At 40.8% G+C, this 27,411-nt stretch overlaps 2 protein-coding genes across 5 annotated transcripts in view; one reads left to right on the top strand and one right to left on the bottom strand.

The window, feature by feature from the left end:
• CHID1 (chitinase domain containing 1) overlaps nt 1–9,523 on the bottom strand; it is a 105,595-nt gene extending 96,072 nt beyond the window's left edge. Inside the window, exons 1-6 of the mRNA XM_021402761.1 lie at nt 9,379–9,523; nt 5,865–6,030; nt 3,877–4,026; nt 2,952–3,084; nt 1,837–1,881; nt 1,105–1,211 (exon numbers count right to left, since the gene is read on the bottom strand). Coding sequence (XP_021258436.1) covers nt 1,105–1,211; nt 1,837–1,881; nt 2,952–3,084; nt 3,877–4,026; nt 5,865–5,975 — 546 coding nt within the window. The 5' untranslated portion in view covers nt 5,976–6,030; nt 9,379–9,523. The remainder of the gene's footprint in view (nt 1–1,104; nt 1,212–1,836; nt 1,882–2,951; nt 3,085–3,876; nt 4,027–5,864; nt 6,031–9,378) is intronic.
• Nucleotides 14,776–27,411, top strand: part of AP2A2 (adaptor related protein complex 2 alpha 2 subunit) — a 45,014-nt gene continuing 32,378 nt past the window's right edge. For 2 of the 4 annotated variants that reach the window (XM_021402256.1, XM_021402255.1), the window contains exon 1: nt 14,777–14,972. In XM_021402256.1, the coding sequence (XP_021257931.1) occupies nt 14,906–14,972 (67 nt within the window). In that variant the 5' untranslated portion in view covers nt 14,777–14,905. Of the gene's footprint in view, nt 14,973–16,647; nt 16,801–27,411 lie in introns of all 4 variants that reach the window. The other 2 variants (XM_021402257.1, XM_021402258.1) reach the window with 2 other exon arrangements.

The raw sequence follows: 27,411 nt of genomic DNA, 5'->3' as shown, positions 1-27,411 counted from the left end.
ATTTGAAACACATTTACATGTATATTGGGAAAAAAGTCATGAGCTATTGACTCTAAAGATGAAAATACTGAACTAGAAAAAACATGATTCCAAACATCTCCAAAATTAATCAATCTTATGAAAATTTATTTATTGTGATCGAGGATATCGCTGGACTTAAGCACCCTTTCCTTAAGAGGTTAGTTGTTACAGAGGTCCTAAAACTGATGAGGCAGTTACAAATTTTAAGAAAGTATTCAGTTCACCTCTTCATCCATCTTCCTCTAGAACACAGGAGATATATTTACGTCCTGTTGCAAGGGAGAATATACTTATTCTGACAGTAATTAGGCAGGTTTTCACAAAACAACCACTAAGTTGAATGTCTCTTGGGTGCTGTTTGTCCAGTTCTAGAGGCATTGCTCTGAAGCATTAAGCTGAGGGGATGCAAAGAAAGTCTTAGCAAACAGTAACTGTTTCTTAAAGGAAACCCTCTCTTTCTCTCCCTGGACTCTTAACTGTTTTATCAGACAAAACTGTACAGTAACTGATATCTGGCAAGTTATTCTTGATATTAAAAGTGACTCATTATGTCTAGAACACTGAGACTGAACATATTTGTGTAATACAGAAAACAGCACTCATTGCACCCAAGATTGTTTTGCAGCCTCTCAAAAAGCCCACAATAACTGTTACTGGCTGTTTTGTTGTCTTTCTTTAATAGAAATTAAAGAAATTACTCTGTGCACTAGGTGACCTACATGAGAAGTTTATTAGCTATCCATTACTGCTTGGATGTTATTCAGCACATCAGTTGGCTGGAATGGGTTTTATCAATTACAATTTACAACAGGCAGAAGTGTGCAACTGCCAGTAATAATAGGTTTAGTATAATCAGACTTACGTAGTCTCACTTAAGGCTTTCAGTTAACTGTACTTAAGTATTTCATATATACAGGAATTGAACACATACTAGAATATACTACTGAGATTCATGCCTCATTAGTGTTTTGAACAGAATTTTATTTTGTAAGATACAAAATTGGAAATGAGAAAATACATTTTATATAAGGAACCAGCAATCATCTCACACTGTTTCAAAAGCATTGTTAAAGTCTTTTTTACCTCGGCTAGCAGAACCATACTCTTGGAAAGCTCTTCTATCTCATCTTCACTGCCAAAAACACTCTCAAAGTCATTGTAAGTCCAGCCATCAAACAAAATTCTAGGCACTATCAAGCAAAGAAGTCAATCAGTTGTGAGGAACAGAAGTACACTTCTACAGAAGATACCAGCAGGTAAATCACCAAACAATATATCTCATAGCTAGGATTGTTGCATTTTTTTACTCTAACTTTATCAGCACAGAAAAGTTGACACCACAGAACATTCTCCTTTGTTTTACGGTTAGTTAAACATTAATGAATAGCTAACTGATGCCAGTTTATAAGAAAAGATGCACTTAAATGATCACCGAACTATCAATTAGGGCGCCAAATAGTCTTAACACCAAAATGAAGCAGTCATCATTCTGGAAGTTGTGCCTCTGTTCTATCACAAGAACAGCAAGGTAGAAAAGTTCACCTCAAACTCTAATTTAGTCTCATGTACACAGCCCCATAGTCAGTCTTTTGCTCTTTTCAGGAGCCTATCACAAAGTTTAATTTTGGAAAAAAACAGGTGCTTGAGTGTTTAACTGCTTACCTATCTATAATTAACTGCTTTTACTTTTCAGGCACCTCTTTTCATATGGCTATGCTAAGCTCCCTTCTCTCCAATACGCCTGGAACAGTCTTCTTTTGCTCTGCTAGCAGTAAAAGAAAAGTAACAAAAACAACACATAAAACATAGGCTCACCTATTTTGATGTTTTTGGAGTTTTTTCTGACATCCTTCATCCAGCCTGTCAAACAGGACCAAGAAAACAATTGTTAAAACATAAATATGTTGACAAGGACAACACATTTTGTAGCTTTCTTCAAATAACGTAGCATAGTTTCATTATATCAGTCTTCCTGCTACAGACTACTAGCTCACAAGCAATGCAGAGGAAACAGCCACTGATGCACAAAAATTGAAGCTATTTGCCTCCACCATAGCATAACTACCACTTACGACAACCTTGTAAGAGTCCTTTCCCAGTCCCTCCTCTTTGCTGCTTACAGTTCTGTTTCATCGTGGAAAATATCTTACTGCTTACTGAGAACAGCACTTGTGTAGTCTCAGGAGGAATACAGTTTTTTTGTTTATTTTTTATGTTAGTTGGGTTTTTAATTTGATTTAATTTGATTAATTTGATTTGGTTTTTTTTAACGAGGATGGTACTTCCAAGTGTCCTATCCACTCCCTCTTGGTAGTTGTTGCACTAGAGTGAGTTGGTAGGCACTAACACGGTAATAACAATACTCTTTACAGCTCTTTAAAATGGCATTTTACAGACGAATGTTTCAATCAAGTTCAAAACCCAACTAATTATTTAGTAAGAGCACACTATATGAATTCTGAATCTGCTGCAAGTTCCTTGACAGTGGAGAAAATTCTCTTCAGATTAAATTTATTTTTCATCCCCCAAACAAACTCACTCAAAGGGCTTTTTAGTTTGTTTGTATGGTTTTTTTTTTTTTTTTTTGCAAGAGCAGAGGGAATAAAAACAGATTAAAAACTGCACAGTGCAAACAAAAAGGACTATTTCTGTCTGTACAGATTCTTTGTCTCTTCCTTTTTAAAGGGGGCTTTGTAGATAGCCTGCTGTCTTTCTTCTTATTGTTCGGACAGAAACTACATGCATCTGTGGAAGCAGGTGAGAACAGAAAAGTTCACTGTGTAAAAAACTTTCCAAAACTAGGAGATGAAATTACTCGACAATGAGAGGCAGTGTGAAAAATGCACATGCGTGTATTAACTACCCATCAGTTTGCAACAAGAACAGTGATCCTATTTGTAATCCATATTCAAATAAAAAGGAAATCCAACCTTTATCTACATCATGGAGCCCAGTGAACTGGAACCTCTCCTTCCCTCTCCTTCTCACTTGTAACCAGACTGGTGAGATCAGGGTAAATTTGTTTCCAAATATTTTAGCAATGTCATAGCCATGGCTGTTCCACTTGCAAAAGAAAGGAGAGGGAAAAAAGTGAGAGATGACAAGCAAGACGTACAATCCACTTTGATTTTGATCAGTAAGAACTCTTTAACACAAATGTAGTCACTCGCTAGATCTCTGTTAGTTTGAGAAAACCTTCTGCAGCTTTATTTTCGTTTAAGTAATAAAGCACTTATAAAACTCTCATAGCTACATGCATGTCAGTCTTCAGTTTGTGCAAATTCACCCAAACTTGAGGAATTAGCATTTAGATGTAACAGATTTGAATTTACAAGGTCTGCATTTACGTTCAACAGAACTTGAGAAAGCTGGAAGTTTGCAGGATACCTATTTCTCTTTTGAGCAGTGCAAAAACAAAACAAGAAGCGTTGTCTAAACAAAAGGAAGTAACATTTATTATTCAAGAGAGGACGCTTTGAATAGTAAGACTGGATAGCAAGATATCAGTATGACAGCAGCATAAAATTTTTACTGTTTACTTAGAAGGTTCTACCAACTTAGAAGTTGGTAGCTGCATAATATAAGGGCACTTAGTAGTATTCCTGATCTGAATTTACTGCAACTTTACATGGCTCATTCAATAACAACAACAAAAAAAAACTGTTTTACCTGGTGAGAAAAACAGTATGACCTAGATACAAGACCACCTGAATCTCAAGAACAATCCTCTGAATACTTGACTGCAGACTAAAAGTTCCAAATACTATAAAAATATTTTTATAGCAAGATTCCAGATTAGTACAGTCTACTGCATATTCATTCAAAGCACCAACTTTATTCGATTTACTAACTCACAGGAGTAATATATCCCAGAACATCTCCTGAGAAGTGTCTTTCCTTCATCTTCCTGGAGCAGTAGCTTCTGTGTTCCAGTATAATATCCTTTGCCTTTGGATCTGTAACTACCAGTCCCCGGTCCTGCACAGTTTTATCAGAATGCGGTGTCTGAGGGAAGACAACAGTTTTTAGAACCAGCTACTTTCAAGAGCAACAGCCCTCAAAAAGAAGATATCAACACTAAACTCCGACTACTCTTTTTAAATCATGTGAAATATTTCGACTTAAAAAGGAAATAAGAAAGAGCTTGGAAACAGTTTGTCAACATCAGTAATCTTACTTTGTTTGCAAGGAAAAGAATAGAAAAAAATCAAGTGATAAGATTAAAAAACATCGTTCACCACACCTGATGACTGGTACATTCATAACATAAAAAGCAATTCTGCAAGAAGTTTTCAACTGCTGAACTGCACGTTTAATGTCACACTGAGGGTCAAGGACAATCCCTGGCCATTGGACACATTTTGACGTTAGCACTTTCTAAACCAAAGTCTAGCACAATTAAACACGAAAATAATGCAAAAGCAGAAAAAAAGAGCACCTCTTAAATACTATTAACGGCCAATCCTGGAAATCCAGGCACAAGTTTTGTTTGAAATTCAACACCTAATCATTCCTAAAATTGAACAAGCTAAAGATCCAGTTTATACCCCACTATTTTAGACTCGCATAAATTAGGATATCCTGGGTGGGTATCAATTTCTGCTCTTGCTAAACACAGCCGCTTAATCTCAGCTGCTACAAATTCTACAGTACTTGACAACAGCCTTCTTACTAGTTGTCAAGATCTGTGCAAAATAGTGCCTTTAAGTTTTCCTCTGCACTCTAGTCACTGCTTTCTGGCTACCTCCAAAACAACAAAAGCTGGTGAAGAGCTCTTAACCAAGATTTCAAAGAAGACTTTTAAGCTGGACATAGGCTAAGTATGTGCATTGTGGTCACAGCTAAAGTTCCCAACACCTTTCTTATGGAAGATGTGCTTGAACTACAACAGCACAGGTAGATTTAGCAGGAAGTCAGGAGGCTAATAAAGCCCACATACTAAGCAAGTGTGCACGGTAAGCATATAGAAACAGGGTAAGGCCTGTCTCAACTGTCTGTATTGCCTTTGCACCTAGTAGTTCTAGCAGCACGCTAGATTTTCTTCCTGGCAGACACTGAGCAAGCAACATAAACAATGAGAAACATATCTGCATAATGAAGGATTACCTGTAATTTGAGGGACAAGATTTTGAATAGATCATTTGTCTACTTTTTTTTTTTTTAAGTGCGCTTAGCAACATGAAGTACATATACTTGGTATATGCACTGGTAAATATACTTCCATGCACACCCCTTCTCCGGCACTGCTACGCCTTCTTATAGTTTTGAAAGAAAACACGAAGGAAACAAGAACATGCTCAGCAAGTTAAGAGAGACTTCAGTATGTTCAATCTTCTCAAATTGCTATGGGACTCTGAATGACTTCTGCCTTCAAAGGAAAACCCTGGCTCACAAACTCTTCAAACTCTCCTTTCAGAATAGAGTTTTCCACTGGCAACGCTGAGAACGCTTTCTCTGCCATGTGTACATGACCTAGCACTCTTGGCCAACAACAATGCTCCCTCAACTCCCAGTATAGGGATGGAGATATGCCTCCTTTACATGCAGGAGGGGACAAAAAGTTCTTGCTTCTACTGCAATCTTATGCAGCGTCCATTGGAGATGAAAGCTCCAGAAGTCTACGCTGTATTGGTTAAAGGAGTGAAGCATTTGTGAGACTCGGAAAAGATGAAAGAAAGGACAATTTCATGTAGTTTCATATGTGACAATAAGCTTCAATGGAAATGTACTCTTGTTTTCGACACTTTTTTTTGAAAGAATGCAAATACCCTTACCATCTCTCAAAGTTGAGTTAGATCACTGTACAAGTTAAATAAGATGAGTATTTCAATTATTTAGCTTACCTTTTCTTCCAGTTTTTTTGTAGCAGCTTTCTTTGCATCTGTTTTTGACAAGGTACCTTCAGCTAGCCAGCAAATCACGGATAAACAAAGTGAGATACAGAGAAACCTCATAGTGTTTCTCGAGTGTCAAGCTTTTCTTGCCCCAGAAATAAAAGGGTTCAAATCTCTGCAAACAGAAGAGCATAACTGTATAAGAGAAATTCAGTTTTCTTGTCTAAGAAACATCAATTCTTTGTCTCCTTTTCTGCTCTATAGAATAAGACTTATTAATGCAGTTCTGTTTAATAATACCTTTGGCTGGGCAGCAATATAGCAGAGTATTTTAAGAGATTCTTAGATGTATCAGAGGGAAAGATGGTGAGATGCTCGCAGCTTTTCTTTTAAAGAATTCCTAAAGAAACACAGGGTTTCACAGCTGGAACTGAGATAAATGTCTGCTGCCCAGAATAGCACAGCATTGACTTTTCTATAGCACACAAGAGATACCACTGATCGTGCCTAATTCAGTCAACAAGACACAGGTTAAATAAGCATCAGAAAAAAAAAATATAGCTATACACTTACAGCTACATACCTTTATTACAATAAGCAAGAATTTTAATGAATTCACCAAGATGGTGATACAAACAGAGCTGAAAAATCTTTGACAGTTTGTTCCAGCTCCAAATACAAGTACTGAGAACTAACAGAGAACAGATCAATTCAGTGCTATTTGTCTGTCACAACTTAGTTCTGTCAGGAGAAAAAAATTACCAAAAAAGTTAAAATATAGACAGAGAGACTGTTTTTCAGCCTTTCCCCATTCGTGAGTTTCATTGGTTTTCCAGATCCAAGAAGTGGATAAGATGAAAAAAAAAATACTTGGCATTAGTGGAAGCAGAGTAGAGGAAATTGAGGGGGGAGTAATGTGCTGCTAATTCTAGATGTCCTATGGATCACAATGGGATTTTCTTTCATGTAAAATAAATTAGTTGCTCTAGACATATATCTGGCTGCTTCTCACAATACTGAGATCCTAATGGAGAAGGAAAAAAGTTAGCTTTCCCATAAATGTCTGAAGTTTTGTCAAATGTAACCCCCTGCTCTAAACTAAAACAGAACAAACTTTCCTGTATGACTCTGAAGAACTAACTTTTCTGCCACTCACTTTGAAGACTCACTAAATCACTCCTTCAAGCTATGTTTACAAGACTTGTTCTGTTGGTAGCCATATGAGATCAATCCTGGTAACGCTGAGATGAGATTAACAACCCAAGAAACTAGCGTATTTGGACAAGGTTGGTGTAGCAGTGAGTCTCCGAAAAGCCGAGAAAGAGATCTCGCAGGAGTTGGGCATCCTGCGCTAAAACAGAGGCAAATATGAGACTAGCCAACAAAGCAGGAGAGTGATGGAAGAAAAAGTGCTTGAAAAAAGTATAGTGTCACTAGCACCGAAGAACAGACAGCATCAAAGCTCTTGTGTACAAAAGTACTTGAAGACTTTAATCAAGTCTTAAAAAGAATGCAAAAGTAAAAGCCGCAAGTCTTCTAATATCTCTTGGATCCAGAGGGCAAGGCAAAAGCTAAATTAGTATACCACTTTAAATTTCACTATTACTAGTAGTTAAGGTGTTGCTCTTCTTCTTTGCCTTCAAGGTCACTAGTACTTTTGTTTTCAACATCCAAAAAGATTAGACAAAGGAAGCTGCTCTTGATAGCATCTACTCTGTTCCATCAAGCTTAGCAGGATCTATAAACTATTACAGACAGGAACAGTTGAGAGCCTGAACAGTCAATACAAAATCTTAACAATTTGGACAGGATATCGATTCTTCCAGAAGCTGGTATATATTGATTTGGAGGTGTTTGATTTTACTTTCAGAACAAATTAGCAGCAGCATTCACATTCCTAGAAAGAATTTAGCATTTAACAGCTGAAGCATACAAGTTTAAAAAACCACCACTGAACTCCGATTAGAAATCAAAACATGTTGATTTCCTTGATCATAACGATCTGGCAATTACTGTAAGCCAACATCCATGCCTGGATCTACAGAAAGTGCAGAGTCTGTAGCAATGTTTTCTGCTAGTGACATTCTGCCTCTTGGTAGGAACCTTATTTTATTAACTTCTTCTTTAACAACGCAGCAGAATTACCATGGCACGGCCCGAACCAATGGTTGAGCACCAGGCGAGAAGGCGTGGCTAACCCAGGAAGCTCAGGTGCAAGCAATGCACCTGAGTGACCAGAAGGGGTGGAGCCTGGATCCACCCCTCCTCACCCTCATTTAAGGATTAGCAGCCGAGGGAATAGCATCTCTCTAGATAGACTGCACTTCTTTTAAGCTGTTCCTGGAAGGGGTGAGTTAATTTTCCTTTATTATCTGCTATTGTTCCATAGTGCCTGTATCCCATTTGAAGGCACTGTTGTTACTTTCTTTTGCCATACAAGCAATATCAGTGAAAGTTATGCAGACAGCATCATTTTAGCACCTAAAGATGAATAAATCAAGCTTTAAATGCTCGGTATGAGAACTACAAGCGCAAATTTTAAAAGCTTTTCAAAACTAGATGCCCATCAAGTCTTTCCTTTAGCAAGCCTCTAACATTTTATTATCCTGATATTAATTAAACCCCGGAGTCTTGTTTCTTATCTGCAGTACTGCAACACGCAAGGAAAACAAAGGTTTTAATTGTTTTTTTTTCTCTTTTTTTACACATTGGTCCAAGGCCTTGGTAGCTCTCCAAGCCAGGTGACAATCCCTGCTTAATGTGAGCCTACCCATGAGGTAACACATCCAGATATTTTAATGCTGTTTTGTTTAAAAGAAATAAAGAGCCTGGCAAAGACTTACGCTGTCCAAAAGAAGCAGTCAAAAAACCTAAACAGTCTTGGGGATTTGCACAGTAACTACTTGGAAACTATACTGGGCAATGTGATCGAGCTGTGGATGTCCCTGTTCGTCGTGAGGGAGTGGAACTAGATGACCTTTAATGGTCCCTTCGAGCTCTAAGGATTCTATGAAATCAGAATGAATGCTTGTAAGGCACTCCTGAAAGTGAGCCCAAGCTATAAATTGTTGAGGTGTGTGCTTGGGGGAAATGGGGAAATAGTAAAGCGAAGCCAACAAAAGCTCAATTCAGGAGTGGAAAAAAGAGTGGAAAATAAGCCTGTTTCTAAGCTGTGTTAAAAAGCATTTCCCTACTCTTCTCAGCTGCTCTATTTTAACACTAAATATTGGCTCCCATTCTCTGGTGATACCAAAGCTTTCTCTTTCACGTCAGAGCCCTCCTGCAGGCCAGCACAACCCTGCAGGCTCGGTCTCAACATGCCCCGCAGCCGCGGCCTACCTACCCCGGACCAGCCCCCGCGGGGCCGCCAGGGTGCCCGTGCGGTCCATATCACCGCATCCCAGCTGCGGGGCAGGCCGATATACCCTAAACGGACAGGACGCTGCACCACCGCCCGCCTCCTTCCCTCCCCCGGGAGCGCCGCTGCCGCCTCCGGCAGCGCCAGCCCGCGGCCACCACCTACCGCCCGCCGCCGCCTCGGAAATGGAGGAGGGCGGCACCGCCCCTGCGCCTGATGGGAGGCGCTGAGGAGGCGGCTGAGAGCGGGTCGCGCCATCATGGCGGCTGCTCCCTGATTAGATGCGCGTCCCGCGCCTCCTCATCAGCCTCCTGCTCTGCGGGTTGGAGGTTGCCCGGGTGTTCACCTGCACCTGAAGGAAGCAAGCGTTAGTTACGCTCTTGTTGAGCTGCAGATAAAAATGATGGTGTAGGTGAGGTCTGAGAGGATCCGTGTGTGCAGAGGGAGTCAGCAAGTCCCTGGTGTTGGAAAAGGAGGTGTCAAACCGCGAATGGGTGTTACAGGCTTTAAAATGACAGCTTGTGTTTTAAATTGAGACTTTTACCTTCTACTTTGACCTTTTACCATGTGTTTCCACACGCAGCATGACTGCACTGCTAATATTTTCATGGCAGTGGGAATTTTGATGTAGCCCTGTTATTTCATGGGCTGTTTATAGAGAATAAATACCAAATGTGAAGACTTGATAAGTCACGCTGGAAAATCTAGCAGGTTTAGGCCCACCCTTCCCAGCAAAAGCCTTTCTAGACCTACTTTTTGCCACAGTTAGAACTTCGTGTCACTTCCCAGAAGCAGAACTGAAAGATTTCCTCATCTGTCCTTCAGGTTTTTTTTCCCTCTTGTGTAATTAAGATCTTCATAAACATTATTCAGCACTGAATCGAAAAACAGAAGTGCTTTTCCTCTGAACACAAGTCAGTGAACTAGATACGTGGTCCTTCTGGCAAGTGCTGAGTACATGTGCTCTTTGCCTGCACCCTAAATCACACAGATATAAATTGTTGTGAGGACTTCAGAACGGAAATAGATGTTCGCTTGCATGTTTGGACCCATGCATTTGCAGACTAAAAAGTAGGAAAAGGAACGCCTTATCTTGCTTTTTTAGTGCTGCTGAAACAACTGAATCCTTCAGCTTCCACTGAAGAATTGGTTCTTTTTTCTTCAAAGTATTGCTTAATAGGCACGCTTGAAACAGTGCATTTTCATAGATAAGCACTCAGAAATTTATGAGGTGCATGCTTGCTGTACCTGAAGTCATTTCCAATCTGTAGAGTACTGGATTTTTTTTATTGTTTTGTAAAATGCTGTTCATCTCTCACAAGCATTAAACATTTCCAGGATACGCTTTTCAATAGCAGGAAAGACAGAGATAAGGCAGGAGTATGAAAACTTAGGTTTGTTTCCAGCAACTCCGTAATGAAATCTGTCGTTTCCTGTATCGCATTCCTATTATGCTATCCTGTTGACTCTCTTGTACCCTTCATGGGACTGAACCAAAGGTTTGCTGCAGGTAGCTGGCACTGTGCATGCTGCCTCTGAGGGAACCTGCAGCTGCCTGTAAGGGAATCATTGGTCTTAACTTCTTAACTCGTAGATCTAAGGGTACGTTGCCAGGTGCTGGGGAGTTCCCTCAAAAGACTGATATGCTGCTACGTAAATCCAAAAAATAAGGGGATCTTTGTTTTTATGTACAGTACCATTCCTTTAAAAGAGCACTGCCAGACACCTGGGGGAGAATAGAAACATGCTCCTTTCCTGGGGAGTAACTGCATACTCAGCGAAGAAAGGCTTGGAAACAAAAATGGTTTCTCAGCAAGAAATGAAGCCTATAGCTCCATTTGGAAACCACCAGCTTAAGAGAAACATGACTACGGAAAACAGCTAGGAAAAAACCTCCTACAAGCTAGAAGGAATAATACAGAATTGATTGCAGTGCACAAAGTCACCCAGATGGCTGTCGTCAGTCTACCAGCACGCAGGGGGCAAGGGTGGCTTGTTTGGAGACTTTTTTTTTTTTTGCCCTTATTTTATCTTGTCTGCTCTCTTTGAGTTTATTTTAAGCTTAAGTATTCTACTTTACATTTTTATATATACATGATAGAGTGCAAAACCCTTTTGGTCATTGAGTTGCTCACTGTAAAGACCAGATTTTGACAAATCCATACCTAGAAATTTAGATAGGCTTCATGATAGAGGTGTTCTCCTAGCTTTGCACTTCTTAGTCTTAAAAGCAGCGTATCTGATACTCTTGACATGGCAGAAGGCATTACTGATAAACTTATGCTCTCCATCAATAGATGATGAAATTTAGATGTCAAGTAGATTAACATGATTGAGTACACGTGTGTAGGAGCCACAAATTCTGTTTTCTCGTTAGCTGTTTTTGCTTCCAGTATGGTTAGAATGACCACAAGGAGGTCATTCAAAGAGGGACGAATCTGTCAAGAGTAACAAAGGGAAAATAATTTACTTTTTCTGTGTAGAAATTCATTACACAGGTCCAAAGAGCTGGCAACACGGCTCTATACCACAGTGCATGACTTCATATCCTAAGCACAAAGCTGTCCAAATTATTCTGGAGTGTGATTTTGGCAGACACTCAGGGCTGAGGAGTAGCTGTAGGTGGCAGAATAGCTGTGGCAGTACTAAACACAGCATGGATGGTAAATCCTGCTGGCTGTTGGATGATTTCGGGTGTTGAAATTCCTGATAATGATATGTAATCACACTCAAAAATCAATCGCATTTTGGCTTTAGAAACCAAATAGGAAGTGAAACTGTGCAGAGCACTTAAAGCTCCAGAGCAAGAGTTAAACTCTTTGTCTGTAAGCTACCATTCAACTCTTAAGTTTTAGGGAGAAAACAAATGCAGTGGAAGCTGTAGTTCCTATGAACAGACACTCACCAGATGAAACCAGACAGTTGAACAGTATTAGTTTTATGAAGATCAGGCTAATTTTTCAGTCTTTTGTACCAAAGTGTGTTGGAATTCTGAAAAAAGATTAAAGCAGTTTATGGATGACACAGGGAAGAGATAAACATCATGGATTTGTTGGCAAACAATTGTGCTGCAAAACATTTTGCATAATAGGAATTCTCTTGAGACTACTGCCACCTCAGTGCTGATTTTACAGTAATTGGAGATCTCTTTAAAAATCTGTAGACGTATGGAACAGATGAAGTCTGGTTTCTCACAGACTGGTATTTTGTAGACATCAAACTCAAACTCGAACATTCTCCTGATATATCAGCTAGTGTGTTTAGTAAGGAATTATGTCTGGTGTGAACTCTGTGCTCTCCAATAACGCCTAGGTTCACATTACAAAATTTCTGTCAGGATGCATCTAGAGATCATTACGGCCTCTCATTCCTCTAGCTGATTATTTATTCACCCGAAATTAGTATCTTCTCCCTGCCTTCTGCAATTGGCTAGTGAGCTCTTGATTAAGAGGAAGTAGAGGCATACATGCCTACACATTCACTGTAATTGCACAAGTCTTTGAGGCAAAAAGAAGACGGAGTAAAAAAAAATGCATGGTAGAGACTCAGAAGTCAGTAAAAAGAGGTGAATATAAAATAACTACATAATGCATAGTGTGTACTGAGTGAGTTAGAAATGAAATAAATACTGAAGAGTTCCGAAGGAGTTCTCTATTTGTGTGTTTACTCCACTTTTCAAGAAGAGTTTTCAACTGACACTACCATAGCTATTCAGCTAGCAGTGTTTAAGCTCCCACTTTAAAGGTAGTTTTAAGCATGCCTGCACAACTTGCAGCTGCAGTGACTGGAACACAGCCAGACAGGACTGATGCACTTGGCCTTTAGGTGTCACTCTGCTTTTAAAGAATAGAAATTAGTTTAACACCTTATTTTAGCTAACTCAAACACAGATGTATGTTTGTTTCAGAAAAATCCCTATGTAGTGAAATCTTGTTTTCTACTTCAAAGGTGGATTGTTGTTAAGCATCAAAATCTGATTGTAAAGCTATGAAAGAGGACAATTTTCTTCATGTAAGCCTCTACATGTAGAGAATATGTATCGAGAATGATTGTGCACAATTGCTATTAGTATTCTAGATCTACCACACCCAAGAAAAAAATGGATAAATTGGTGACTACTAGATACTGTCATCTTCTCCTTGTAATAGATACACAAAGAAAAAGCACCGGTGTAAAAATGTATCCTGAAAATATGCAGAAAAGACCCTTGAGAGATGATCTAAGCATATGCATAGCCATTACCAAAAAGTATTATGTGGTACTTTCTATATGAGGTTAAAGTGTATCATTATTTGGAGGTGCTGAAGCTTTACAAATTTAAGATGCAAGCTTTAAATACAAAACATAAAACCACAGGAACAAACTACCAGGGAAACAGTGAAACTAGTGGTGTTAGATAAGGACTGTGTGCCTTTCTGGAAGACAGACTGCAGCTGAAATCTTGTTACTGGGCTCAACTCAGGTGGAAAAAAAAAAAAGGAAAAACATAAAGGTGTAGGTGAAAATAAACAGCTTGAAGGATGCAAGAAAACATTAGATGAGTGATCTCCAGTATTCCTTAATGCTTATAGAGGTCATTATAATCCATTAAGCATGCTAACTATTAGCATTATGACTGAACCTCTCAACATACTGTTGTTTAGGCAGACTAGACCAGTTTTGCCACCCTTTGAATCTATTTCCAGCTGATGAGATTAAATGCTCTGTGCAGGCCAACCTCTTTGGCTCATTTAAGGAAGTTTAACCTTGAAATGTTTTCCATCTCAAGAGGAGATGTGGTGTGGGACTGTGGTGCTCTGCATGGTCATGGCCTTCAGCAGAAACATGCCTCGCACACCTGCCTGCCTTGGGAGCCAGAGGAGTAATGTAGAGCCACACATAATGCAGAGCAACTGTATTGCTCTCACAAGGGGCATGAGACATAGGATGGCTCTGCATATGCTTTTTGGGCTTGCAAATGTGCAAAGCGAGTATGCAGGACTTGTGAAAAAAGATCTCTTCGCTGCTTTTTGGGACCTATTTTGAGCTGGAGGACCAAGGCGTGGCTTCTTTCGGCCTACTCTGGGGGAACCATGATTCTATGTATCGTACCAGAAAGTCTGTACCCCTTCTCCTCGTTTCACAAACAAGACCCTAGAACAGCAGACTGCCCAAAGCTTACCCATGAAATGGGAAGTTGACTTTGTCATCCCTCTCCTTTTTCTTTAGAGGTCGCATTCTCTGAGGTAGCACTTGCAAAACCCAGTGCTTCTCCTTCAAAAATCAGTAGAATTCTCGGTCGGGATGGCATGGGGAGACAGGGATTAGGCCATCCCTGAGGGGAGGGTGGCTGAGGCAGCCCTACCTCACGCTGAAGGGCCTCCCGCGCAGGCCCCTTTGCCCTGATGTTTGCGACGCGGCATTTTGCCCCCGCAGCACCACGGCCGACCTCCGGGGCCCGGCCTGCGGGCGGGAGGGTGACCGGGGCCTCTGCGGGAGTGGGCAGGGCCGCTGCGGCGCTGCCTCCGCTCGGCAGGGGGCGCCACAGCCTCGCCGGCCGCCGCCCGCGGGGGCGCGGGAGCCACCCCGGCGCATGCGCGCTGCAGAGGCGGCGGCTGCAGCGGCCTGAGGAGCCCCGCGGGGAGAGCGGGCGGCGGCGGTGGTAGTTGCGGTGGTACGGCGTGTCGCTGGGCGGCCCTGATCGCGCGCCACGATGCCGGCGGTGTCGAAGGGCGATGGGATGCGAGGCCTGGCCGTCTTCATCTCCGATATCCGGAACTGTGAGTGGCGGCTGGGGCGCGGCGGGGCCTGGGCTGGACGGGGCCGGGCCGGCGGCTGTTGCGCTTCGGGGCCGGGGCGTCCGCCCCTCATCCGTTCCCGCAGTCAGCTCCCCGGAGCCCTTCCCTGCCCCCTCTGTCGCAGCGAGCTGCTCGCAGCGCTCTCCTCGCGAAATGGCGACGCGCCCCGGGGGGCGGCGGGAGATGCCGGGGGAGTGGGGGGGAGGTGAGGCCGGAGGCTTTCCGATGTGGGAGTGGGGTTATTTGCGTGTGTCTGGCGTTGGTTCGCTGCTTCCTTCTCCCCTAGCCACCCATTTGTTGAGGGAGAGGGGGTCGATGCCCATCGTTGGCGTGAGGCCGGGGTGGGTGGGCTCGTGGCAGGCCACGGGAAGCATCGCGGGTCTCCTCCCAGCCCTGCCAGCGGCTGCCGATGCACGGTGTCACCGCAGGAAAGCAGCAGGCCTCTCAGGGCCGCTGCCAGCTGGGCCTTCGCTGGCCGTGTTTACGCTTGGCTTAAGCCGCCTTTAAAATTCTGGCTTGACGGAAGGCAGCTCTTGGGATCTGCTTGATGAAAAAAAGAATGAAAAGGGCTGCCAGTAGGTGCCCCCTAAGGGATGAGGATGCGACGTCCTTGGGTAGGGCCCTCTGTAGGGAGAGGAGGAGGAAGCTGCTGCTTGGATGTGGGGGATGCGAAGGCTGAGGGGTACTTGGCACCCTCCCCTGCCGTGGGAATGGCAGGTGAGAGCAGGTTAATATTAATCTGAGTTAGAGATCTAAGTGTGCAATGTGGCAAGAATTGCCCAGGGAAGGGCTAAGGTCGCTGTGGTTGGTGTGATGAAACGGCTATATGTTTTGTCCACCTGCGTGTTTCTAGACTACTTGAAGCTATTTTAAAAGGAATGGCACCGAGGTTTCCTCTCTAAAAGGTGAAAGTGAATTTGGAGACTGTTTAGTGCAAGTTATGGTGGTCTAACTGGGCTTGTATTGGGATAACAAACTGGCTTGGAGAAGGCTCCAGCTTCAGAGGGCTTTGTGCTGATGACTTTGGAATTATTCCAGAAGTAACAGAAAAGGCTGCAGAGCAAATCCAACCAATAACATGACACCTCTTAAATGTGCAGTTTCCTTCAACTAAATTCAGGTGATTTGGACTTAGTCATGTAAACAGGAAACTTGAATGTAAAATTCAAGGTCCTGGATCTTCTTAACAGAGAGGTTTTCTCAACATTTTTTTCTGAATTGAGTTGCAGATCCTTTGGTTTATTTTATAAGCCTTCTTCTGCACATAAAAAACATGTTAATTCAAGACAGCTTAAATACTGACTGGTTGACCTAGTTGTTTTCTGAAGGTCTACCAATACACTACTATTGTATGTCAGCTGCATGTATAACGTAGTTTCTCCTTATCATAGAATTTAAGACTCTGTCACTGCTGTAACTCTGGTGTTTTGGGATGACTTGTTCCATCCCTTTAGCTTGAAGCACTGTGATTTTATTCTTCAAGTATCTCTTAACGTCTTGCAGTTGGTTAACATGTTTCTCCTTTCTTGTATTCCCTTCTACTGAATTTCTCTGAGACCAAAACAAGCTCTGGGGTACCTCCCCTCTGTTTAAGGATGTAGAATAACAAGGTTGGAGGTAGAAGGATAGAGCAAATTAACTACTGATTTCCCCACAGGCTTTCCATTGTGTAAGCAGTGAAGGAGCTGATGGAACAACCATCTCTGTTCAGTTTGGATGACAAACCACACATGCTTGCAGTGTCTACAAGAGTAGCAAAGATGTAACTCATCTGTGAAACAAATAAAGTGTTAACCCTTTATCTTTAAAGGTACGAAGATGGTTCTGGATTGTTTCATAATGAAGAAGGTAAACGCATCTTCTAAATCTAAATAGTTGTGAAAGAGCTGATAGGTCCCACCAGTAGGTGATCTATGGTAGCTGTCCAGTGGCACCTGAATCTTTTCTGTTAAGGGAGCTTCGAGTGTTGCCAGCTAACCATGGGCTGTTGTATCTAAGGTTCTCAAATATATTTAAGAGCACTCTCTAGAAGCTTTGTGCTTTACAAGCACCGGTATTGGCTTGAGTTCCATCTTAACCATTTCAGAGTAGATATTTGTGAAGAACAAAAAGAAACAGCTGCTCAGTTAAACGAGATCTTTTGACATTTAAATTAGGAAAATGTCCCTGTTCTGGATGGGAGGGAAGCTAGACACCAAGTGCAGCTCGTAGCCTCTGTTCTACCCTGAAGAGCAGACTAAACAGCTGACATTTGTACTGATGTGAAAAATACCTGCCAGCAGTCTCAATTTTGGTCTTAATTTTGTCTTTGTTTGAGTCATTTATCTCTTTCATAATACTGCCATATATGCCTGAAGTTTTAAGTTGTCTACAGCCCCTTCAGATTATAAGTAATGTAATGTAAGACTTTCAGAAAGACTACACAGATATGATGCAAATTCCCTAGTTGTTGCTGAATATTGAAAATGTAGATGTATGTGAACTGTGCTTAGGTGGATGCAGAGCATGTGTTTCCAAGGGAACAACGTAAAACTTGAAGGAATACTTACATAAATATAGAGCTTCTCTCTTTAGAAATGCTTAATCGTACATCAAGTTTTATTTCTTGGGCATTTGTACCCACTGTGTCTGCAGCTCTAAGCAACATGTCGTTCTCTTACAAGTATGTTCAATTACTAATCTGCGAGTAATGCTTGTCTTGGCTATCCATTTTTACAAGTCTATTACAGAGCTTCAAAGATGATCTTTGACAGTGATTTTTGGTTCTTACGACTGTAGCTGGCTGCAAGCAAATAACAGCTAACACTGCCTGTCTGTATTTAACAGTTAAAAGTTGTCACTCCTGTGTCAGCTAAGCATGTTTTTGGCACCTGAGTTATCTGATTATCTGATAAGCTTCTTGATCTATATATTAAATGCATGTAATTTTGAATATAAGAATGACTTTCTATGTGATTTTTTTAGAAGCCTGCTTAAGATAGGCTGGTTTCTCAAGTCTGTAAATTTGCTTTTTTTTTTTTTTTTTCCTCCCCAAATTAAAGTATAATGCTTGTAGCAAAAATTATAAAACATTTTTTAAGGAACAAAAGAGATTCTTCATTCTTTGACTTTGTTCAGTTTCATAGAGGCTAGAGCGCTGACTGACTTTTTCAAAATGATATTTGTGTAAGATATATGAAGAGAAAACATTTCAAGTGAATTTTTAAAACCTAAGTGTAGGAAAATGATTTCTCACCAGGGCCTTTTATTGAGGGCACTTTCTTGCTTTAGGCTATGTATGTACGTTGCTGAGAAAATAAGAAGACACGACTGTGCTGTAAAATAGATCGTGGTGGTAGTGGAGCTCAGAAGCTCTGAATTGTGGTTCAATGGAGTGCCATCCGGACTTAAAAGTTCCAGTCTGGAGAAGCCCTTGTCACTGCCTCATGAGCTAAAGCCCATCCAGGTTCTCTATGTGATATGGATACAAGCTTAAGAAATGCTTATTTTTAACTGAGTTATGTTTATTTTTTCTTGTGCATATATTAGGAAATTGCTAAAGTGATCTTGCTGATGCAAGATGGTGTTTTATAAGCTCTCTTAGCTGTCTTTGCTAATGTAGCAGCTAGATATATCATCCCAAGTCTGTTCTTTTTGTGAGAATGGCTTTCTGTTTGTCTGGTGATAAAGTTCTATGTCATCTGTCACTCAAGCAGTTCTGTTGTAACAGCATTATTATCTGCTATTCACTCTAAAAACTAGGAGAACTTGCTTCTCTGTGTGGGTTTTTTTCTTTTTTTTTCCTTTTTTTTTTTTTTTTTTCTGGGGATGGTGATGTAGAAATATGTTTAATACTATAATAGAAACTACTGCTGGAAACACCATGCTCCACTGTAATATCAGGAAGCCATCTACTCTTGGGCTGATGAAATGTACCTGTATAGAGGCAAAAGCTTCTTTTGCCACAGGACTGTGGAACAAAAGTTGTTAATTTCCCTTGCTGTTCTCAATGACTGTCTTACCTTTTCAGTGTCACTTTGGAAGCTGAACGGAGGGAAGAAGGATTCCTTTAGTTCTTCTGTACCAAGATACAGTTCCTTTCCCTTTTTTTCCTCAGATGATACCTAGCAGATATATTAAACAAAGCTCTACCTGTTCACATAGAAGTTATTTCATTAATTCCGATTCTTACTGGATGGTAAGAGGGAGAAAAGAGAAAAGTAGATGAAGATGATAATTAAAAACTGAGAGTTAGGATCTTTCGTGTAACATCCAACTTCTCCATTAGACTCACTGGAATAATATAATATCTGCTAAATTTGAAATCCTTTGGATAAAGGCTGCCCATCAGGACTAGTAAAAGGAAGTTAAGGACTGCTGCAGAGAATATTGCATTAGCTGCATCTGTGAATGAGCTCATATAGGATTATTTTGCTAAGGTTCCTGCAATAGTCCATTTTAGACATGATGGTTAAACTGGGAGAATTAGAATAAGCCTCATGCTCTTCTTCTGTTATTTGAATGTAAACTAAGGTAGAAAAGAGTCCAGTGACTTGTATTATCTCAGTGCAAATACTGCCTTATCCTGTTGAAGGGAGTGTAACTGTACGATGTAAAAATGTCATTGAAGGGAGTGATTACTTAAATGCTGATCAGTCAAAGAAGGAGGAAGAGCTGCTTTCCAAAACAGCCTTATGTTGCACTTCTGCTTTTGCATATTGTCACAGCTCGAAGCTTTCTTTTGATAGGAGTCAATGTCTTCTTGCCAACTAAACTGCCAAATGGATGTTGCAGTTGTCATAAAGTCACTAAGATTCGAGCTTCCAGTAGGCTTTCACTTCATATGGGGGAATATCTTAATGCTGGGGGAAAGTCTTAACGCTGGACCCTACTACAGAGTGTTTTTCTTAACTTGCGGTGCCTATTTAGACAAAAAAAAGCATCCATGTTGAACGCTTAAGATGATTAAACTCATACTGAATTACAGCAACTAGAGCATCTGAATTGTAATGGGATTTGGAAGCTGCTGTTTGCCCTCTTGTATCCCCTTCCCTTTCCTTACAAGGACAGGGAGTTAATAGATGGCTGGATTACAGTAATGCCTGTGACTTCCTGCTGTTTCGTGGGAAGTGTTGTTATAGTGACAAACCTTTAGCAACATTCTGAAGGAAAAAGTTTTGTGCACATTAGTCCACTTAATGTGCAACGTATTAGAAATGTGCACTACCATGTTCTTCAATGTGATCAGTATATCACTGATCTCTTTGACTGTGGTAATATATATCTGATCACAACAGGACGTCCCAGAGCACAGCAGTTTTCATCTGTCTTTGTGCCATTCCAGACTTGTCTTTCTGGAGGCTGGAGAGAAGGAAGCTTTTCCTCTGATTGAATGGATCTTGTGAAAGGACAGCATCTACTCCCATTTTTGATCATATCAGGATTTTATCTCTAAATCGTTGAGCAAAAAGCTTCTTGTTCTGCAGCCCGAAACCGGTCAGTTTTAGAAAACGAACTGAAGCCATACTAACATCTTGCAAGGGTACAGTATTTTTCAGTAGTGTCTTTGGATTAGGTGCACACTTCTGCTAGTTTAGTCAAACGGAGGAATTTATACAGGCTAGCTTGCCTAAAGCCAGGCACGCAGCAAACAGACCACTGCGCTGCATTGCTGTGTAACCTACCTCCTTTCAGCCCTCTCATCTGCTGTGCTAAATAACCAGCTGTCTCGGAGATTATGGAGAGGTGGAGGATGGATTTGGTGTTTTACTTCACGAAGCTAATTAATTATGTGCATGGGACGTGGCTTATCTGTACTATAGGGCTGTAACATGATTGTCCTGCTGGCAGGTACAAGTAATAATGTAATATACTGTATATAATAAAAGCAATAATGTACTATAACGTATATCCAAGTACTGTAGAAGCTCTTTCACAAATGCAAGAATATGTGTGATTAGTTTTATGTTATTTTGTGTGAGTGTTTGCATAATTTTTGCTGTAGAGGTGCTAGTGTTTGTTTTCAGTTTGACCCCCCTCTTTTAACCAGTATCTTTCTCTGTCCCCTGCCAGAGCAGAGTTTTAGGATACAATGTAGTCTTAACATCATGCTGGTAACCATTTTTAGCATTAGGAAAGGCAAGTGGATAATCTGATTGCTTTAAGCTGTCTGAAGTGTGCTTCGATGGTGAATGTAGTGAGCTTGCTCTCTGCTTGGTCATGTATTCTGCTCTCTTCTGCTGGCATTATCACTTATGGTAAAGCAGATTGGACTTACCACTTGGACACTAAATAAACCAAGCTTGCTTTCAGCCGTATTGGCTCCCTAATTCTCCTGACCTGCAGCAGTACAAGGCGGTAGCCAAAATGTGTGTGCTGGGTGAGAGCAGTGCCAAGAACAGTCTGGAGTTGCTGTCTTTCTGGAAGAATAGCCTTGAACCGAACTGATTATGAAACTACATCAACGTATTTTGCTGAAAAGAAGCTAGCTACCGTTGGACTATGGAGTCTCTCCCGACTAACTCACCAGTCAGCCTAGATGCTCCAAGTGGAGAGGCTAATGAAAGCCTAAGATAACAAATGAGATCTCAAGTTTGCAAAACAATGGCAAGATGCTAACCCCGTTAAGCAATCTGACAACTCTGAAAGAACTTTAAAATGGAGAACTTGTTTTGAGTACGAACTCAGGTGTTCTTCCTAAACAGATGTTCCTGGCCACTAGAGTTTGGAGTGGAAGAGGTTGCTGCTTTTAGCCTTGGTGGCATTTGTAGTACTGCTTTCCCAAACAGAAAATGAGACTCGTTGTGCGTTCAAGTCCTGTTCAGTAATGTAATGTGAACAGAGACGTGTGCTGTTGGACAAATGGCAGTGCCACAAATAGAAACCGGCGTTACTCCTTGCCTTTGAGAAGCAGGACTGAATACTGGCAGGCTCTTTCTTATGCTAATAGAGTCTCCTACCCAGCATGCTTTGTAGCTCTTCACGCTAATAATGGCACATCTATAATCACAGGATAGTCAGGTGGCCACAGGGCACTTAAGGCTACAAGGTAACACAATGTAACAGTTCTAACCTGTGCACTAATTCAAAATAAATGAATTAGTGGGTGAGCTTGATTATGCTGGCTGCTGGCCATAAACAACTCAGAGCCAGGTGAGTTCTGGAAATATTTCAACTTTTTTGAAGCAAATCTTTTGCTGTAAATGTTGTCAATACACCTGTCTTTTAAAAAAAATCTTGCCTGCAGAAATCTACTCAGTTCCACGTTTGCGTAGACTTGTATAGAACAAGTGCTTCTCTTCTCCTTTGGGAAATAAACGTGTGGACTTGATCACAAATATATTGTATATTCTGATATACAAATATCAGAAATATAACCTCTCTGTGTTTGTTTATACAAAAGCTAAGAGCTCATTACAGTTCTGTCTAATTGGGAGGGATGCATTTTGTGCATCAGACTTGACTTAGGCATTTTATAGTTAATGCAGCAGCAAGTTAATCCTGCTGGAGCAGATCACCATTTAAATGAGCCACAAGTAGCCCTCTAATTCCAGCCTTGAAGTACTTGCTTAGTCTTGCAGTCCTGCCGAATTCGTATTGTAGTGTGTCTAGAATGTTCAGGTGAATGGACACAAGAATCCCTTTCCTGTAACTTTTCTGTTGTCTCATTTTTCCGTAGATTTTAATGCAAAATACCAAGCTTAGACACATTGATGTTACTCGTGCAGTACTGGAGCTTTGACTATTGCCTGGATTAGCAACAGGTTAAGGGTAGTAACTTATTCCCCAAAGAGCTGGATGACTTTTGATGTTCAGTAGTCTACCTTTGTCAAACAAGATAGTAATTAAAGATAAGAGGAGAGCACAGACTAAATTTACCTTGCCTAATGGAAGCAGTGTGCAGTACAGTGGAGTCTGAAGCATGGCAGTCTGCCAGATGTAAGTAACTGCTTGCTGAGTGCCTTGGACCATCTTGTGGCTAGATATCTACTTAGGTACTCATCTTGGAGAAGACTGACAGCAGTCATACACTGTGGCTGTAAGTATGTGTCTTCTACAAAACAGCTGGCCAAAACTTACTGGCTTGAAGTCACCTCTTTTAATCACTTGCTATGGATATTTAATCGTAGGCATACTGAGCTGGAGAATGTCAGGAAGAATGAAAGTGAGAAGGATGTGGCTTTGATATAATCTTGTCCTACCCATCTACCCATCAGTTTATATAAATTACGTGACCTTTATGAAGTCCCTCTAAACTGAATAGCTTGGCTGCAGCATGTTGTGTTGGAGTACAGCTCTGATAGTTTCTTAACTGCTTAACAGACTGGAAATGAGACCGATGGAATGATTGCCTCTGAAACAAAATGTAAGGCTGGAGTTCTACAGCATAGTTTCTCTTTCAGCTGTCATCAGCAGTGGGCTTATCTTCACTTTTGATCATTCTTGAGGATGCTTAAGTATTTCTAGAGATGACAAAATCAAATATCTAGAAATTCTTCCGTGAGTGTTGCTGAGTAATGAGGACAACTTGGTTAAACGTTTTCTTTTGCAGTGGAAAGGAAGATCTGGCTTCCTTTTTAATGGGAAGGAAGATCTATCTAAAATTGATGCTTATTCTTCTAATTTGTTTTTCTTTTCCTGGTACGTGTAACAAACAAAAACTATCTGTCACTGAGGTTTTATTGTGCTTTGTCATCTTTTCACTTGAACATTAAGTTAAGTTTGGATAAGATTACTGTGCAGTGTAACTGTTGGGGGCTTCAGGAAATTTTGTGTCTTTAAAGATATTTCAGCTTAATTTTAACTACATGCTGGTGCTGAGAGATCTTTTCCTCGACTCGGGAATGGCCGATAGTGAAATTCATTCATTGGCTTAAAAATGTAGGCCGTTTTAGTTGCACTTGAATAACGCAAAACAAATGTTGAGGGACAAAAGCAGATCTTTTCATCTTGTTGTTCATCTAACAGCATTGTTGATGTCAGTAACTCTGAAGGTGACGTTTGGGATAGCTGTTCAAGTGGCAGCTTTAAAAGAGAAGGCAGTTCCTGCGTCTCCTTGCCGCGCTCCATAATGGCTCGTTCTAGACAAGCCTGCAGCACCCTGTTAAATGAAACTCCTAAGATGTTAAGTAATTTCTTTATTATTTCCAGATGCTTTGTGGATGAAATCTGTGTAATAAGGAGACGACTTAGGACTTAATCATCCAACTTTGGTTTCCAGTATGTGGAGTTAAGTTTTTATCACCAGCTGGTTGCTATGGGAGCCGTGTTTTGTCAAGCCCTCGGTGAGATTATGTAGTGCATTCAAAATAGAACAGCCTGCAGGAATTACTAAAAACAGGCTGGTTTTATGTTCACGTACTATGCGGATTTATGACTTTTAGAGAAACTAAAAATTCAGACTTGAATTTGCTGTTTCTGATGGGTCTTCCGGGCAACTCACTGTTCCAGCTGTGTGCACAGGGGGTAGGATTTTGTTTATTCTTTTGCTGAGGCTGCAATCCATTTCTATCAAAGGATGCTGACTTCACAGATTCCTGAAGTATTTTAGTCTAGCTTCCCCTAATGCTCTGTTACTTTCTTAGGACATAAAGAACCCGATTTATAGCCGTAACCAATAATGCGTGAGTATAATGGATAGAGAAGTCTTCGTGCTTCAAAAAGGAAAAGCTTTAATTTCATTTTGGATTAAGAAAAGCTGAATGAGACTTACATACTTGTCATGCTTCTTCCCTCCCTTTCCATTTTAAACTTCAGTGATTATTGCCACGCTTCCTGAGGTTAGAGAAATAGTTGCTGATACTTGAGAGTAAATGTTTCAATGCGCCTCACTTGCAGACATAGCCTAAAAATACGGAGCAAGGACCTAGCTTCCAAGCTTAATTAAATATTCTACTCAAGCTAGTGATGTCCCAGACTGAAGTAGCGTTCTCTGACTAGTTTATCTAGACAAAGTACACAGTGTACTGGTAACACCTTATAAAATGATATGCCCCTTCTCTTGGCAGAGGGGAAAATAAATCAGTAGCTCTAGAAATTAAAACTTTATCCTCTGATTTTTGCTATACCGGTGCAGATGAATTGCTGAAAGTAACAAAAGTGTTTTCAGGTCTGAAAAAGAATACTGATTGAAGGTAGCTTAGGAAGCTTGGGAAGTTTTTAACTTTTTAGATTTACATTGACGCTTGCATCCTTTTGGCGTATGTTAAAAAGACTGACTTCTATCTAGTACTGAATTCCTAATGCCAGAGAGTATCTTAGATGAGAACACCGGAATACCTCCTGCTCCTGAACAGGACAAATAATCTTCTCCAATTATGACAAATTGAAAATCTGAAGTAGAAGACACTTCAGGCTTTAGATTCTATCGGTTGTTGTCTGTTTATACAGAGAATAGTGCTGCTGCTTTAAAACCTGCTTGTTACAGGTTGCCTAAGTTGAATTCGAAGAAGACTCTGTGCTGCATGAAATAGTAAAAACTGGTTACCCTCTGTGATCCAAGCAGATGCGTTCCAGGAAGCGAGGGAAGTGAAGGAAGTGAAATGTAATCTCTAGCCTTGTCAGTCCAGAAATGAATTTGAGTTTCTAGGCCAAATTAAAATCAGGGCGTATCTCCAGCTTTATCTGAAAAACAAGATGCGTTTAGATAGCGAAAACAGTTTATGATGCAGAACAGGTATTGTGAATGCTTGAGCCTTGAAAAGCTTTAACATGTTAACAACAATAGATGGACGAGTATGTACAAGTAAGTAGTTTTTCAGGGCTGGGTGTGGGGGAAGATGGTTTTCTTTTTGTTGTGTGGAGTGCCTGCCAAGGCTTCTGACACTTCAGTGACTCGAGTCTATAAAACAATGTCATAGAATGAAAATGTTCATTTTAAGCCAATCTGTAAGCATTTTTGTTAAAATGACAAGGCAAAGTAATTTAGTTGCTTTGATTTGGGGCCCAGCTTGTTTCTGTTTGTATGGTGTGCTGATCTTTCTATGTCTGTAGTCTTGCGGCCGTTACTGTAGCATATTAGTATAAACCAGTTTTCTGCATGCTATGCAAAAGTTGTTTTTTGTTTAGAAGCGTGTAATTTTACTGGTTGTGGGGTTGTTGTTGTTGTTTTTAGGCTAAATCAAGAGCTAACAAACTGGAATAATTTATATTTGGTCTGGCATTCCCTGTTTGCTATTATTAACCTGTCCTGAGTCACTTGTTTCCTTGAGTTACTTGATCAATGTTCATCTGACCTGCTGCCACATCATCTTGGGAATAGAAAAGGAGTGAGAAACAGTTATTGGGTAGCGCAGGAGGTCTGGACATGCAAATGTAGTACAATGTTTAAATGCCCTGAGTTATGCTTATGTGGAAGAAAGGGATGAGACTGGAGATATCGTAGTGTGCCGGTCCCCCTCGTCAAGCCTTGTCACATTCCTTCTCTGCACTGACCAGAGTGGTGTGGGGGAAAGGGATGTGTGAAAGTGGGGCATCTGATCTCCACCACAGATAAGGTTGGATCACTTTCATACGGAGACAGGAAACTTTTGTTCACAGCCTTGAGGCTAAGTACCTGTGACAGATGGTAAAGGAAGCTGCCTTTTCCCGCTGCCACTTGAGATGTTTTGGGAACTGCTGAAAAGTCTGATTGCACGCAGCTCTGCGTTTGTATCTCAACTAGATGAGTAGTTCTGCATTCCTGGAATGGGACTCATTTCCTTCTACCAAACTTCAGCCAATAGAATACGATGCCCCAGCTGGATAATTTATTCCGCCATGCTCGCTCAGACGGGAGATAACTGACTTAGGCTGTTGTAGAATCTCAGTCACCAAAAACCAGAATGCTAGCAAGCAATAAGCATCTTTGGTTTGGACAGTGCTAGTATTACTTGAATAAGATTGTACTGTTAAAACTGCAACTGCAGCTTATTTCTTTGCGTATCTTAATAGGATTAGCACCTGAAAACCTAATACATATTCTTAGAATCAGAAGTTGATACAAAATATAAATTGTTGAGAATGTTGAGGGGTTAGTCATTTAAGAAAATATGAATTGGAAATACTGTTTTCTCAAGTGACTTCCATGGTATGTATTAGAAGTCTAGCAAATATAAGCATATATCCCTTCTGTCTGAGGTCTTTCAGTCTTTGGAGTACTCACACTACTTTTACTACTTTTTAATGCCCATTAAGATTATGAAGATATTCTTTTTAAAGCTGTTTGAATGACTGTTCAATGGAGAAACAGCAAATTGGCTGCTCCTCAAGCTGAGGAGTGCCACAAGTTGCTTGTTTAGATGACTGTGCTTAGGAAGATTCTTTCCTAAGAGCACTGCCAACCTAGTAATCAAGTTATTCTTTTTTCCTTTTCCTCCTCGTTTTACTCTAAGAATACAGGAACTGAGGTATTTATGGAAGTCGGTAATAAAGGCATCTCAGATTAACTACATGAGACTTTCAT

Source organism: Numida meleagris, chromosome 6 (genome assembly GCF_002078875.1).
Source record: "Numida meleagris isolate 19003 breed g44 Domestic line chromosome 6, NumMel1.0, whole genome shotgun sequence".
Classification (NCBI taxonomy): Eukaryota; Metazoa; Chordata; class Aves; order Galliformes; family Numididae; genus Numida; species Numida meleagris.
The sequence above is the reverse complement of the archived record's forward strand: the minus strand, read 5'-3'. Positions and strand labels throughout refer to the sequence as shown.